This window comes from Eschrichtius robustus, chromosome 10 (assembly GCF_028021215.1).
Source record: "Eschrichtius robustus isolate mEscRob2 chromosome 10, mEscRob2.pri, whole genome shotgun sequence".
In the NCBI taxonomy this organism is placed as follows: domain Eukaryota; kingdom Metazoa; phylum Chordata; class Mammalia; order Artiodactyla; family Eschrichtiidae; genus Eschrichtius; species Eschrichtius robustus.
In genome coordinates, this window is record NC_090833.1 from 16,757,596 (window position 1) to 16,772,732 (window position 15,137).

General features: G+C 41.2%; 1 protein-coding gene across 1 annotated transcript; it reads right to left on the minus strand.

The window, feature by feature from the left end:
- Positions 1-1,177: 1,177 nt before the first annotated feature.
- Positions 1,178-11,375, minus strand: TLR4 (toll like receptor 4). Its single transcript, XM_068552193.1, has 3 exons — positions 11,226-11,375; positions 6,444-6,610; positions 1,178-4,098 (listed from the first exon to the last, which is right to left on the minus strand). Exons 1-3 carry the CDS (start codon positions 11,316-11,318, stop codon positions 1,833-1,835), a joined length of 2,526 nt encoding a protein of 841 aa, XP_068408294.1. The 5' UTR covers positions 11,319-11,375; the 3' UTR covers positions 1,178-1,832.
- Between the last annotated feature and the right edge of the window lie 3,762 nt (positions 11,376-15,137).

Sequence of the window (15,137 nt, forward strand, 5' to 3'; positions counted from 1 at the left end):
CTTTCTTGTCCACCTCACCTGCAATTTTCAGAATTCCCAGCTGGGAGAGGGGACTGATAGGAAGAAGGCCAGTGACAGCCTTGGATACAGGAAATATTCCAGTCGTATTTTGATTTTCCTCCTTGGAGTCTTGTATATTTGCTTGAACTAACACACAGATGAGGAATGCTTACTTAAATATGAACAGAAACACACTCACATATAGCCTGGACACACACAAAAATGCATGCCTTCAAGCATACTCAGAATATAACACAGACATTTGTATATAAGGAATCACATACCAACACTAGAGTGAGGACCTAACTCAAACATCTGGAGACATCTACATCAAATGCAAATATTCCCCTTGCAATATAATCACACTTTCTTCCATGCAGACATGATCACACGAAAAGGAACAGGAACACATAGAGGCATGTGCACAAATACATATATCCATTTTCACTAGCACATAAGGCCTATAAACACACCCAGGCATGTTCAGCAACTCCAACCATGCTCCAACCAAAATACACTCTGGAACACTCAGTCACAAACACACTCCTACATGTGGCCATATTTCCAGTTTTTGACAACTGTATTTTCCAAGTGTCCTCATTGCCCTTTCTTTGACTGCACTATTCTGGGAAAGCTGGCTGCCTGTGCTTTTCAAAGAATTTCCCTTAACATGACCCACAGTAACCTCAAGGACATTACTTTCTCAATGACAATATCTACTCTTTCCTAAATGTGATCATGGAGTGACACCCAACAGGAAACAGCAATGTGTGCTCCCCACCTCGAACCATTTCAAAATCCCCTGAAAGATTCAGTGGACCATCAAACAATACTCATTTGCTGCAGAAGAAACCTTTGCTGCAACTCCCATCATGCAGTCACCCCAGCTCTATCAGCCCACATGTTTCTGGGGTCATCAAGAAGAGCTGACCTCCTGAGGTCATCCCACCTCCTGCCCTGCCTCTAGCCTGAATTGCTCATGATGAGACCAGGAAGCTGGACTTGTCTCCCTCTATTATAATAAGTGCCACTTTCAACCAAATTATTTTAATGCTTCCTTCATGACAGTCATAACTTGGTAGGTAATAACTTCAGAATGGCATCAAGTGACAAAGTGACAGAGTATATTTTACATATTTGCTCAAAAGTTAGTGGTTAAATATGGATCTTTCCAGCATGCCTCTAACAGCCTTATTTATGATATGGGTTTATAGAGAAGACGTGAAAAATGAGAACTGGATTTATAAAGACAAAAAAAATATCAGGGACTAGTAGTTAATAAATAGAACATGCTAAGGGATAACCAGGATATTTGTGAACTGACTTAAAGTGGGGGGTGGATCTGAATCTGGAGCCTTTTGAGTCGCAAATAGAATTTAAATTATATTCAAAAGAAAAGGGAAAAGTGAGCCAAGACCTAGATCAGTTGAAACTACCAAAACTGCTTTGTTTTAACATGGCTAAAACATATAACATGAGATGGTTTCTACTCAAAAGACGAAGGAGGAGAAGTCTGTCCTTTTCTAATCTCACTGAGGCCCAATCTCTTAGTTCTAATTCAGTTTGATGGGGTAAGAGTTGAGTTGACTTTCCCTGTCCTGGACTCCTTAGCTGAGTTGGTTGAAACATCCACCTGGAAGTTCTGTATTTTAGTACAGTGTTTATTCCCTCTACATTGTAAACTCCATGAGATTAGCAGTCCTGTATATCTTGTGCACCACTAAATCACCAGCCTTTAGCACAATGCTTGGTACGTTGCAGCATTTAATACTTGTTAACTGAACAATCACTGTGTCCAGCTGGGCAAGGAGCACATCAGGAGATTTTCCCCCTCAAGTGGAGGCTGTTGCTTCCTGCTGTCTGCTGTCTGCATCTGCTGTTCCTTCTGGCCTCCATGGTTTACCGTCCAGCAAGGCTTTTCTGAGTCGTCTCCAGAAGATGTGCTGCCCCAGGACACTGTCCTCCCACTCCAGGTAGGTATTCCTGTTGAGAAGGCGGTACAGCTCTACCTGCTGCCGCAGCAGGGACTTCTCCAACTTGTGCAGGACTATGAAGATGATGCCAGCATGGCTGCTAAGAAACTGCCAGGTCTGGGCAATCTCATACTCAAAGATACACCATCGGCTCTGGATGAAGTGCTGGGACACCACGACAATAACCTTCCGGCTTTTGTGGAAACCTTCCTGGATGATGTTGGCGGCAATGGCCACCCCAGGAATAAAGTCTCTGTAGTGAAGGCAGAGCTGAAAGGGGGGCACCCCCTCCTCCAAGTTCTTTACCAATTCATTCCTCACCCAGTCTTCGTCCTGGCTTGAGTAGATTACAAAAGCATCATAGGTGCTTTCACCTCTGCCATACTTTTTGCAGCCAGCAAGAAGCATTAGGTGGAAATAGAACTTATAGACCAGGACTCCTGCCACAGATACCAAGAGGACGGTGAGAACCGACACACTAATGATCATCTTGTTCATCTGACAAGTGGCATTCCTGAAACTAAGCACGGGCGTGTCCTGCATATCTAAAGGTTGTGTACACATCATTTGCTCAGCTCCCACCAAGAGCTGCCTCTGGTCCTTGACCCACTGCAGGAAACTCTGGTGTTCACAAACACAAGCAAAGTCATTCTGAGTAAGATTTAACAAAGCAAGGCTCCTTGGCAAATGCTGTAGTTCTTGCTCCTTGGACTCCATGATACGGTTGAAACTGCAATCCAGAATCCGGAGGGAGTGGAGTGGTTTATAAGGAAGTGTATCCAATGACAAGAGTTTGTTGTGACTCATATTTAGCACCTGAAGTCTAGGGAGGGAGTGAAATGCCATCTGGGATACCTGTTCCAGTTGACACTTAGAGAGGTCCAGGATGATTAAGTTAGTCAGTTCTGTGAAGATATCAGGAAGCAAGTTGTTCTGAAAAGAATTGCCTGCCATTTTCAAGGTTTGGAGGCGGACCAAGCCAACGAAGATGCCATGGAAGACAACTCGGGTGTTGGTATAAGAAATATCAAGGTAACGGAGGTTTCTGAGTGATAGGAATACTGAAAAATCATTGGCCTGTTTCAGATTGGAATGCTGAAAATCCACATGTTCTAGTTGCTCTAAGCCCAAGAAGTTTGAATTCATAGTAATGACATCATTGAAGCTCAGATCTAAATGCTTCAGTTTGGTTGTCCCAAAATTAGTGTGAGAACAGCAACCCTTGAAACTCAAGCGATTTCTTTTGAGATCTAGAAACTGAAGGTTTGGTAGCTCAAATTCAGTAAAAGTGCTCATACCTTTGTTGTCTGTGAAAACAAACTTTTTGAGAGAATTGAGCTTCAATGTGGGAAATTGTTTAAAATTACAGTTAATCAATTCTAAGTGTTGCCATCTGCAGTCTTTAGGAAGGGCTTCTAGACTGTCTAAATCCAGACTCAACAGAGAAATCATAGAAACATTTACCAAACAATTAAATAAGCCTATATCATCCCTTGGGAATTCACTGAAGTATGCTATCCGAAATTTTTCGAAGGTCAAATTGCACAGTCCCTCCAGGACAGATCTGTCAAAACTTTGCAAGTTCCTTTCATTTTTAAATTCTCCCAAAACCAACCGATTGATTTTTAAACCAGCCAGACCTTGAATACAAATTTTCATTACATGTGTACTATTAAAATTACTTCGCAAAGTCAGTTCATTGAGCTTAATTTCTTTAAAGGTACCTGGTTCAATAAAGTCTAAAGGGTTCAGGGACAAATCTAAAGAGAGGTTGAGCAGGGGCATTTGATGGAGAACCTTCAAGTCTTCATGATAAACATTTTGGATTTTGTTGTTAGAAAGATCCAAGTGCTCCAGGTTGGGCAGGTTAGAAAAATATTCAGGAAACTTGAAGGAATGGATAAGATTGTGAGCCACATTAAGCTCCTTCAAGGTTTTGAGATGTCCAATGGGGAAGTCCTCTAGAGATGCTAGGTTTGTCTCCACGGCTACCAGCTTCTCTAAACTTGATAGCCCAGAAAAGGCTCCCAGGGCTAAACTCTGTATAGGGTTTCCGGTCAATATCAAGGTGGAGAGGTGGTTTAGGCCCTGATATGCATCATCTTCAATCATCTGAATTTCACATCTACAAGGAAAAGAGATACAGATTACACAGTATTTCTGCTGAATAAAAAAGCAAAATGAAATATCAACACAGTCATCTAGGTCTTCACACAGATATGACATGCCATAGGATGATGCACAGGCAAAAATATCAAGCAAGGCAGATGAAGCAAAGAAGAAACCCCACAAGTTTGGTATTATCATACTGACCCCCATGACAATCTCTTTTTATCACACTAGGCACCCATGATAAGCAGAGGCAGCCCATCCAACAGAGGGAAATCAGTTAAAGATCAACGATTGGGGCACGTGAAGACTGAACCTTGGATCCGCTTTAGCCATTTCCTGCCACACATAATTGTGATTATATATCTGATGGGTACAGATGAGGCAGATAGTTGTTAGTTGTTAGGCATGATAAATGACTAGTGAATGTCAATTTCAAAGGTATAAAAAATTACACCAAAATGTCACAGATATCCTTAATGTTCATGAAAAGTTCTCCATATAGGGCTCATCACTTAATGTTAATCAGAGTATTAAGATGAAGAGAATATTTAACTTGGAAGCAGGAGATGTGAACATGAATCTCTGGTCGCTGTCAACAAGGCATGTGCATGTATATGAATCCCTTAAACTCTCCAAGCCTCAATTTCCTCATCTACAAAAAAGAAAAAAATGTATCAATAGATTTCCATAGGAAAAAAAAGGCTGCCTGGTCTATCACAAAGCATCCTTAGAAGATAAGTGGAGTTACTGTATATGAAGAACACTGTGAAGCAACATGAAAAGTCAGAGTATCTATTGCACTATAATCTGTCCTTGCGCTAATCCAGAGTCTCCTCCTGGCTAACCAGGAGGGGGAGCTAGCCTCTCTCCAAGCACATATTTAAAGCCTCTGAGGGTAGTTCCTTGGGCATGTGGTGCGTCGAAAATGAATTATAAGGGACATTGATGAGACTCTTTTGTTTAAAAAAAAGCGTTGGTCTGTCTACCTCAATTCAGTATATTTCTTGACAAAATTCTCATTCAGAAAACTGAAATTTAGAAACTAATGGAATGCTATAATAGTATTTTATGCTTATAAAATTACTTTACAAGGTTTTTAATATATATAGCGTGTTAACATTTAGTGTCACAGTTAACCCTGTGGGGTAAAGTTCACCATTTGTGTTTCACAGATATGAAAACTGAGAATCAAGTCACACAAAGTGACATGCCTCAGGCCATATGGCAGTAAATGTTGGAGGAGGACCCAGCTCAAGTCATCTGACCTCCATAAGGCTCTATGTCACTGCCTTCAAAATGCTTGATCCCCCCCTTTGTTGTAGTCTATCAATATCCAAATTAGAGTATAAAACATAAGATGATCACTCTTCTGCAGGAATATCTACTATCCTCTTATCCTTTACTAAGAGTTTCTATAATAAAATGTCATACATAAAATGTTTCTCCATTTTTCACAAACCCTTATAGAGATTATAGTCCATTATCTATTACATTTCTAAATAAGGTCCCTGATGATGAAAATGATTTTAGGATTCAATTCCCCCCAAAATGATGATAATAACTTCACCTGTTCTAATGAATGATATACTTCCCTGTATCAGAAAAATAAAACATTAGTCACTGTTCTTTCTCACAGCAGATGTTTTCCTTTGATCTTGTTATCTTTCTCTTTGGGTTACTTGTATCTTTCTAATTCCTTATCCTCTACCCCACTTCCAATATTCTAGACATTATTTGAATCCCACTCAGTTCATGAACTCTATATTGATTATTCACTGCATAGAAGGCCCCTTTTCTGTACAACACAGTGTCTTGCCTCTAGTTTGTAAATAATTTATCACCTACTCTCATATATTACTATCCTTATTATCTCAGGTTCAAAATCCAAAACCAGAATCAAGTAGCATGTGTTGAATGTCTACTATGCTGAGCACCATGCTCAGGATTTAAACATATCAATTCTTTCAAGTGGATATGCCCTCCTTAGTAGCTAGGGTTGTATGTTATATATCAACATACTCTCGTTTCCTAGCAGAGTGAACAACATATAGCAAGTAGTCAATAAATATCTGCTGATGAAAGAGTTTGAGTCAATTTACTCCCCTAACTTAAAAGAAAATCAAAGATAGAATTGTCCTTAGAGACTGTCTCATCCCACTGCCCATTTCACAGATAAGAAAGCTGAGACCTGGAGAAGGGAGGTGGCTTGCCCAAAGTTATATAGCAAGTAAGATGTCTGTTGAATGAATAAATAGATGAATGAAAATGAGACTTCATTAATCAGGCTTTCTGACTTAAGAATGAAATGATAAAACAAGGAACATTTCTCCTTGTACAATGGTAAAACTCATACATTACCTGGATAAATCCAACATCTGCAGTTCTGGGAAGTTGGAGAAGCTATGGCTGTTTAAATGACTCAGGTGGTTAAAGCTCAGGTCCAGTATCTTGGTCGATGTGGGGATGTTGTCAGGGATTTTGTAGAGATTCAGCTCCATGCATTGGTAACTAATGTTAGGAACCACCTGAAATGATCAGACATTAGATGCAGTGTCTTGCTGCATGCACCTTACCAGACCTCCCAGCAACTCTCCTCTCCTAGGCCAAAGCCTGGGATGCCACTGGGACAAGCACAGGGGCCAGTCAGCCTTCTTTCATCCATCCATCCATCCAGTCATGCATCCACCCAATCATCTGTTCATCCATCCACCCATCCATTCATTTATCCACTCACTTCATTCTTATAAAATGTCTTACTCTAGATTAGGAAGGGAAAAGCACCTACCCAACGTTTAACCTCTGCTATCACAATGGCAGCATTTAGCGAGAAGCAATGGAGTCAAGTGGTGAAGAGCTGAAGCTCTAGAGTCCAAAAGCTCTGGGTTTCACCCTATCTCTTCCCTGTGATTTGCAACAAGGGATTTTGTTGTTGTTGTTGTTGTTTTAAATTATTTATTTATTTATTTATTTTGGGCTGTGTTGGGTCTTCGTTGCTGTGCACAGGCTTTTTCTAGTTGCGGAGAGCGGGGGCTACTCTTCATTGCGGTGCACGGGCTTCTCATTGCGGTGGCTTCTCTTGTTGCAGAGAACAGGCTCTAGGTGCGCAGGCTTCAGTAGTTGTGACACGCAGGCTCAATAGTTGTGGTTCACGGGCTTGGTTGCTCCGCGGCATGTGGGATCTTCCAGAACCAGGGATCGAACCCGTGTCCCCTGCATTGGCAGGCAGGTTCTTAAGCACTGTGCCACCAGGGAAGTCCCACTGTTGTTGTTTTTCTAAATACACCTCTCGTTGTATACAAGCTTAGGGAGACTGCGAGTCAGGTGTCCAGACCTTCCTTAGTCATAGCGCAATTTTTGCCAATTGTATTCTTTCCCTTGGATCACTGACCTTTGAGCAGATGAGATAGAAATGGGGACAAATCTTTGAAGTGCATCGACTTCAGTGGTGAAACCTAGTGAATAAGGTCAAGCGCTTGATGCTGTCTTGGTTCCTCTGCTGATTTCTATCATACTTTCCCAAATTCTTTGTAAGCCTTGTTCTCCAAACTCCCATTTAATTTCCTAATTCTCTGATTCTTCAACAAAATTCCTTGCTTAAGCCAGCTGATTTTGGTTTTCAGTTTAAAACCAGTAGAATCTTTTAAAAGGATTAATGAGATAAGGTATTAAAGAGATTATCTCAAAGCCTATTACAGTGTAAATGATCAATAAATGTTAGCATGTATTATTATTGGCTATTATTAATTCCCCACTATATGCAGGCTTGTTTCGTATATGTTACATGTTTGAATTTAATCTTCAAATAAACCTTTTTAAGAAGAAGAATGCAGTGAGATGAAGTAACATGCGTAACGTCTCACAGGCCATAGTGCAGCTCTTTGCTTTATTCACTTGTCTCCTGAAGTGTTATTCCTCGCAGAATCCTCACAGCCCATACTGTCTAATAGAGGACGGTGCCAGGCATCATCCCTTACCCTCTTTTATCCTCCTTCACAGGCGGCATCACTATCTAACATTATGCCTTCTATGTGATTGTTCCACACGTACTGTTTGCTTCCCTCACTAGATCGTAAGCTTTGAGACTCTAGCTCTCTGTCTCCAGCACTCAGAATGATGCCCGGAAAATGGTTAATGCTCAATAAAATTTGTCGAACAAATGAATTGATAACTGATTACATGGAAGTTTATTCAAATCCCAGTTGAAGGCATTTTCTGCTAAGTGCTGTGGGCAGCACAAAGACCAATGTGATAAGGCTCCAGACTTCAGTGAGCTCACAGTCTAGAGTAAGAGTTTTGATAGGAGCACAACTCATTCCTGAAAAGGGTCTTAAACCAGGCTTGGAAAATGTTCCCTTTGGTTCAGAAAAGGTAGAGATCAATCCTGGATCCAGGGATTGTAGATTGTAGGAGGCTTCCAAGAAGGAGAATATTTCCAGGTGGGTCTGGAAGGATAAGTGAGATTTGGATATGGAAAGAGGAAGAAGGAGGGAAGAGTGTGAGTACACAGGGCTGGAACACTAGCTCAGATGAGCTGGTGTGCGGCAGGAGTGGGGAAACCTAAGCCAGAGGGGAAGCCAGAGCCAGATCAGGAAGGCCTCATACTTTGTCCTGTGGCAATACTTTTAATCACTTAACACGTATAAATTGAACAACTACATGTGCTAGGCACTGGGATAAAGTGATAAATAAAACCAGCAATGATCTTGCCCTCTTACAGATTCCATTTCAACAGAAAGACAAACAGTGAACAATAAATATATATATATATATATATATATATATATATATATATATATATATATATATATATATTCACAACACTATATGTATTTTATATATATAGTTTATATATGTATAGCCAATGATGTGATATAAAAAAATAAAGCGGCATAGGAGATTAGAGGCAAATATAGGGAGTGGGGAGCTCTACATGAGGCAATCAAGGAAGACTTCCCAGAGGAGGTGACATTTAAGCAGAAATTTGAATGAAGTGAGGGGTTAAGCTATGAAAATATCTAGGGCTGCACTGTCCAATATGGTAGCCACTAGCCACACACGGCTGTTGAGTATGAGAAATGTGGATAGTTTAAATATGATAAATGTAAAATATATACAAATCTCAAGGACTTAGTACCGAAGAAAGAATGTAAACTATCTTGTTAATAGTCTAGTATATATTACATTTTGAAATAATATTTTGAATATACTGACTTAAATAAAAATATTATTAAAGTTAAATTCACCTGTTTGCTTTTATTTTTTTAACTACTAGAACATAGTTTAAAACATAGTTTTAAATTCAGTTAGTTAAAATTAAGTTAATTTGGTTAAATAAAAATTTAGTTAAATTTAGTTTATTAAATGTATCGTTTAAATTTAAATAATATCATGTGACCCATTGAGCAGCACTGATCTAGGGGAAAAGCATTCTAGCTAGAGGAACTAGCCAGTGCAAAGGCCCCATGGTAGGAAAAGGTCCTAATAGCAGTGGAAAGTTATTAAAAGTTTTTAAGGACGGTAATTTGTTAGATCTGTGCCTCAGGAAAAACAACAACAATGACAAACAGCAGACGAAAATGAGCAGATTAGATTAAAGGAAGGGGGCTAAGGGGTCAGGAGATGAGTCACTGCCCAAGAGCCAAGGCCAGGGGAGCTGAGGATCTGCCCTAGGGTGGCACTGAGGTGATGGGCAGGGTTGGACAAGTTTCAGAAACTGAGAGCCTTTGGGGCATGGGCAATGGGAGGAGCCAGGAGTGGCTGTAATTTATCCTGGGGTGACCATGATTGGAGGATCTATGCCCACTAACTGAACAGCAGGAGGGACACAGGGAGGAGGACAGTGAGCAGGGAATGGGGGGAGCAGAGGATGTGGAAATAACACATTTGTCTTTGTTACGTATTAAAGTACACAATTTCCCCCACGTCCTCAACGTCAGGACTGCTGGTTATGCTTTTCTTGAATTTCTGCCACACCCTAGATCCCAGGACATTCTTCTGGCTGTTTGGTTCTGCCCTGGGCTTTCCAAAGCAACTGTGAAGTCCATGCAGGGGAAAAACAAAGGAGATCCTTCATGAATGAGATTACAAACCAGCTGGTTGGTGTTTCACAACGAAAGAAAGCATTGGACTTCCCTGGTGGTGCAGTGGTTGAGAAACCGCCTGTCAGTGCAGGGGACACGGGTTCGATCCCTGGTCCGGGAAGATCCCACATGCCGCGGAGCAACTAAGCCCATGCGCCACAACTGCTGAGCCCGCGCTCTAGAGCCCGCGAGCCACAACTACTGAGTCCACATGCCACAACCACTGAAGCCCGCATGCCTAGAGCCCGTGCTCCGCAACAAGAGAAGCCACTGCAATGAGTAGCCCCCACTCGCCGCAACCAGAGAAAAACCCGTGCGCAGCAACGAAGACCCAACGCAGCCAGAAACAAGAAATAAATAAAATAAAATCATAAAATAAATAAATTTATTTACAAAAAAAAGAAAGAAAGCATTGCCTTAGCTGATATTTTGCATCTTTCCCTGTCTCTTTTTCTTCTCTCTCCATCGCTCTTTCTCTGTATCTCTGTCTCTCCTTTTCTTTTTCAACTCCTTTTCTTTTCATTTTTTGGACAGAACTATGACTAGATTCAGAAGTCTGAAGTCCACTTAGAAAGTTCTTTCTATTAAGAGACCAAAAAAAATCTTCTTCCTGAGATTGAAAGGGGCAAAGCAACAGCCTGAAACAGAGTGTACAAACCACCAGCGTTAAGCAATGACAAGAAGCAGGTTTCTTACAACTCTCTATTAAAGCCCATAATTCTTTTATCAATGTGAAAACTAGTCTCAGAGAGGTTTAATAACTTCTGCAAGGTCACACACCCCAAAAGTGAAAGAACAGTGAATTTAAGCAGGTCTATCTGACCTGAAGTCCCTAGGAGCACTTTAACTCCTAAATGGGACATGACCCTATGGGCTGCTTGTTAATGTCCTATAGCCGTTGAATCATTTGGTCCCTGTGGTTTCTTAGATCTTTAAGGTAATTTGATGTCTGTTTGCAAATGAAACTAACTGGGGCCCCGTCATGGGAAACTGAGCAGAGAGCAGTTTTTCAGAAGCAAGGCAAAAGCTCCAGGAAGCCGAGCTGCCTCCAGCCACGTACCTGTACACAAGGGTCCCAGCCCTCCGACCTCAGGCAGAAGAGGAGGGCCATGGCTGGGATCAGAGCCGCAGCCAGGCGGGTGCGAGGCATCATCCTGGCATTTTCTGTGACCAGAAGTGGCCTTCTGAAAACATGACCCTCTGTGTCTGCCGGTCAAGGCAGCCTCCGAGGCACTGTGCTGTCTTCTCTTCCCTGCCCCAGGGCACTGACTGTATTCAAAGCAGTGCTGGGTTAAGGGAGGAGAGGAAGTGAGAGTGGCAACCTTAGCATTCTGGACTTTTGTTTCTCTAATATTTATCTCCTCTGTCACTGGAGGGGAAGTTAGGAGAAGAAGAAAATGTCTGCAGACCAGGGGCTGGAGTAACAGCAAGAGGAAGCTGGCTTTTATCCCAGGAGGTCATCTGACCTCAGGATTAGTGAGTTTAGGAAAGTAATCAGACTGGTCATACAGCATGTGTGACTAACTACCAAGGACGGTGGCTTCCCACTTTTGTTTCAGTAGTGGAAACTTACTGTCTGTATTAATTTCCTAGGCCACCATAACAAAAACCACAGACTAGGTGGCTTAAACAACAGATATTTATTTTCTCACAAAGTTCCAGAGGCTAGATGTCTGAGCTCAGAGGGTCAGCAGGGTTGATTTCTTCTCAGGCTCTTTCCTTGGCTTGTAGATGGCCGTCTTCCCCACTGTGGCTTCACATGGTCTTTCCTCTGTGTGTGACTGTGTCCTAAGTTCCTCTTCTTATAAGGAAATCAGTCAGTCAAACTGGATGAGGGCCCACCCTAATCCATGACCTCATCACCTCACTTTACCTTAATTACCTTTTTAAAGACCCAATCTCAAAATACAGTCACATTCTGAGGTACTGGGGTGAAGACTCCAACCTTTAAATTTTGGCAGGGGATACTATTTAGCCCACGGCACTGTCCAATTTTATGAAATCAAGATTCATAAAAGATAAGCCCACATTTATGAAACATTGAAAATAAAGCTCCATTGAAACACATTTTGAAAAGTACAGGAATATTGGGGAAAGATTGGGATGAAAAATCAAATATACCGAAATTCAAATCCAGCCTAGGTGATTTATGGTCTTGTAGCATTGATCAAGTCACTTAAACTATTGAGACTTAATTTCTGGTCTGTAAAATGGGATAATAGTTCTAATCACAACAGAAGTTCACATTTATGAAATTTCATAAATATAAAGCCACGTGATGCAAGCCACTAAGCATTAGTTTTCTGGTCTTTAAAGTGGAGATAATCACATTTGTCTTGCATGATTGAATTAAGTTAATTTACATAAAATGCCTAGTCTAGTGCATGGTTCATCAGGATATTCCATAAATTGGTAGCTATTAAGGTGATTAAAAATAAGAATGTAATGAGGATAATAATTCAAAGTACTGTTATGGGATTAAATAAGACGGCATCTGTAAAGCTTTGAGGACAGACAGTGTCTAGGGTGTAAGAAGTGCAGTGTAAGTTTCTGTTAGATAAGAACGTAGGTTAAAATGGGGATGTTATTGGTATTGTATCCTAAATAGTTCTACCAAGATGTCCCCCAGGCACCTCAAATCCAACACATCTAAAATCAGGCTGTGAGGGAGCATGTCATAGGGGACGGAGCACAAAATCTTGCAGACTTCTTCAACAACACTGCTGTAAAATTAAGCTAAAAAGAGTCCCCCTGTCAAAATGTAGCTTTAAGGATTGATTGAGACTATGTAAAGGTCTTAAAGCTGTCCCTGGCACAGAGTAGGTGCTCAATAAAGTTTAGTTCCCTTGAAAGTTAACAGCATTTTACTTCCATAGTCATCCAAAATGGAAATCTTTTTGACTTCCTCATTTCTCTCATCAAATGTATATTAACTATATTTTCATATTTTCTGTATTCTTGATGCTCTGGCATTGGTGGCCTTGCTGATGAGGATAGACTGGGCTAGTCGGTTCTTAGAGATTGCAAATGATTTGCCCTGAAGCATATTTTCATATGCAAACTAACCAAACCAGAGCCCATGCTCTGAAACACCTCCTCTCTCTGGCTTTTATACAGTAAGTCCCCTACATATGAACCTTCAAGTTGTGAACTTTCAAAGGTGCAAATGTGAGTTTGCATGTTCAATCACGCAAGTTAGTTCATGTGTCTGGCCTACATTGTCATGTCGTGCATCCTCTGCAAGTGGTTGTGCTTTTGTGTACTTTACAGTACTGTATAGAGTACAGTAGTACAGTATCTTTATTTCAGGCTAGATCTGCGAGAGGACAACTTCATTGAACTCCTTGCTATGCAGCACAAGGAGCTTACTAATGAAGAACTGATGGAATTGGAGGCCCAGAGAAAGGATGAAAAGAGACAAGAAGAAGAAGAAGTAACTGAAGAACCAGAGAGATTCACAATGCAGGAAATGGCAAAGGGATTTTTTTATTTGAGGAGGCACGGTTAGTATTTAAGGTACAGGACCCAAACATAGAAGGGTACACGAAGGTTGTAGCAGCAGCCGTTCAGAATGCAATCCAGTGCTACCATGTCATCTGTGACGAGAAAAAAAGAGCTACTACCCAGACATCACTGGATTGTTTTTCAAGAGGGTAGACAGTATTGAATCCAGCAAGGAGCCAGAACCTGTGCCATCAACATCAGGCGTGAGTGAAATTGCAGCTTGCCCTCCATCTCCTATTGCTAACAATCCTTCAGCTCTACCGTCTCCCACCACCTCTCCCTCCTCCCGTCAGTAACTCATCTTGCCTGTTCACTCGATGCCAGCCCCTGTATGCCAGCTGTTGTACTGTACTACTGTACTTTTCAAGGTATTATACTATAAGATTAAAAGTATTTTCTTTATTTTTTGTTTGTTTTTTATGTATTATTTGTGTGAAAAGTATTATAAACCTATTACAGTATAGTACTATATAGCCAATTGTGTTAGTTGGGTGCCTAGGCTAACTTTATTGGACTTAGGAACAAATTGGACTTTTGAACGTGATCAAATGGAACTCATTTCTGAGTAGGGGACTTACTGTAATATAGAAGGCAGTGTTCTTCTGCCTTAATCATCAGAGGGCCAGGTACCAGACAACTAGAGAAAGCCCGTATACCCCAGAGCCTGCTGAACTTAAAGTATCCAATCCTAAGCCTGCTTACCCTGCTTTTTCTTGCCTTTCCCACAGAAGCCATAATAAAGGCCCCTGCCCACGCCTTCCCCTTGCTCCTTCTGCCTCCTGATGGACTCTGGTGCTTCCCCGTGTGGCTCCTCAGGGTGTCACATGCCCCCTCCTCTTGGGAACTGTGAGTAACAAACTATCTTTTCAATGGCAATTGTCTCCTGATCTGTAGGTCTCACAACACCTGCATAATAATAAAATCAGCATTTTAAAACGAAACATTCTACCAAGTTCTAGAGATTTTTATCTGTAAAATAATTCTAAAACGTAAGTCTTCATTTCTATTAGCATGACCATTGAACACATCCCTTGGCCTAGAGTATTGCAATGCACTTGCTCAAGGGTCTTCCAGGGTCCAGACACACTTCTTCCAAAGTCTCAACTCTTCTTATCCATCCTTTATCCCCAAATCAAAGCAATCTTCCTAAAATGCAAATAAAACTATCTCATGCCATGTCAATAATATTCTGAGGCTGTGTATTGCCTAGACCCCAAGCATCTTGGCCTACCCCCCACTACACACACACACACACACACACACACACTGAAGTGTTCAGCTCCACAGCACCAATTCTATTCTACACTAGGAAGGGGAACAAAAATCTATGTTGATCAGGGGGTTATCAGTGCCACAACCTTAGCATCCTGTAATATCCATTTCATGATGATTATAAGAAAGTAACAAGAGTGAACAATCACAACATAGCCTGGCTCAGGGAAGAAAGCCCCTCACAGTTTGGCATATC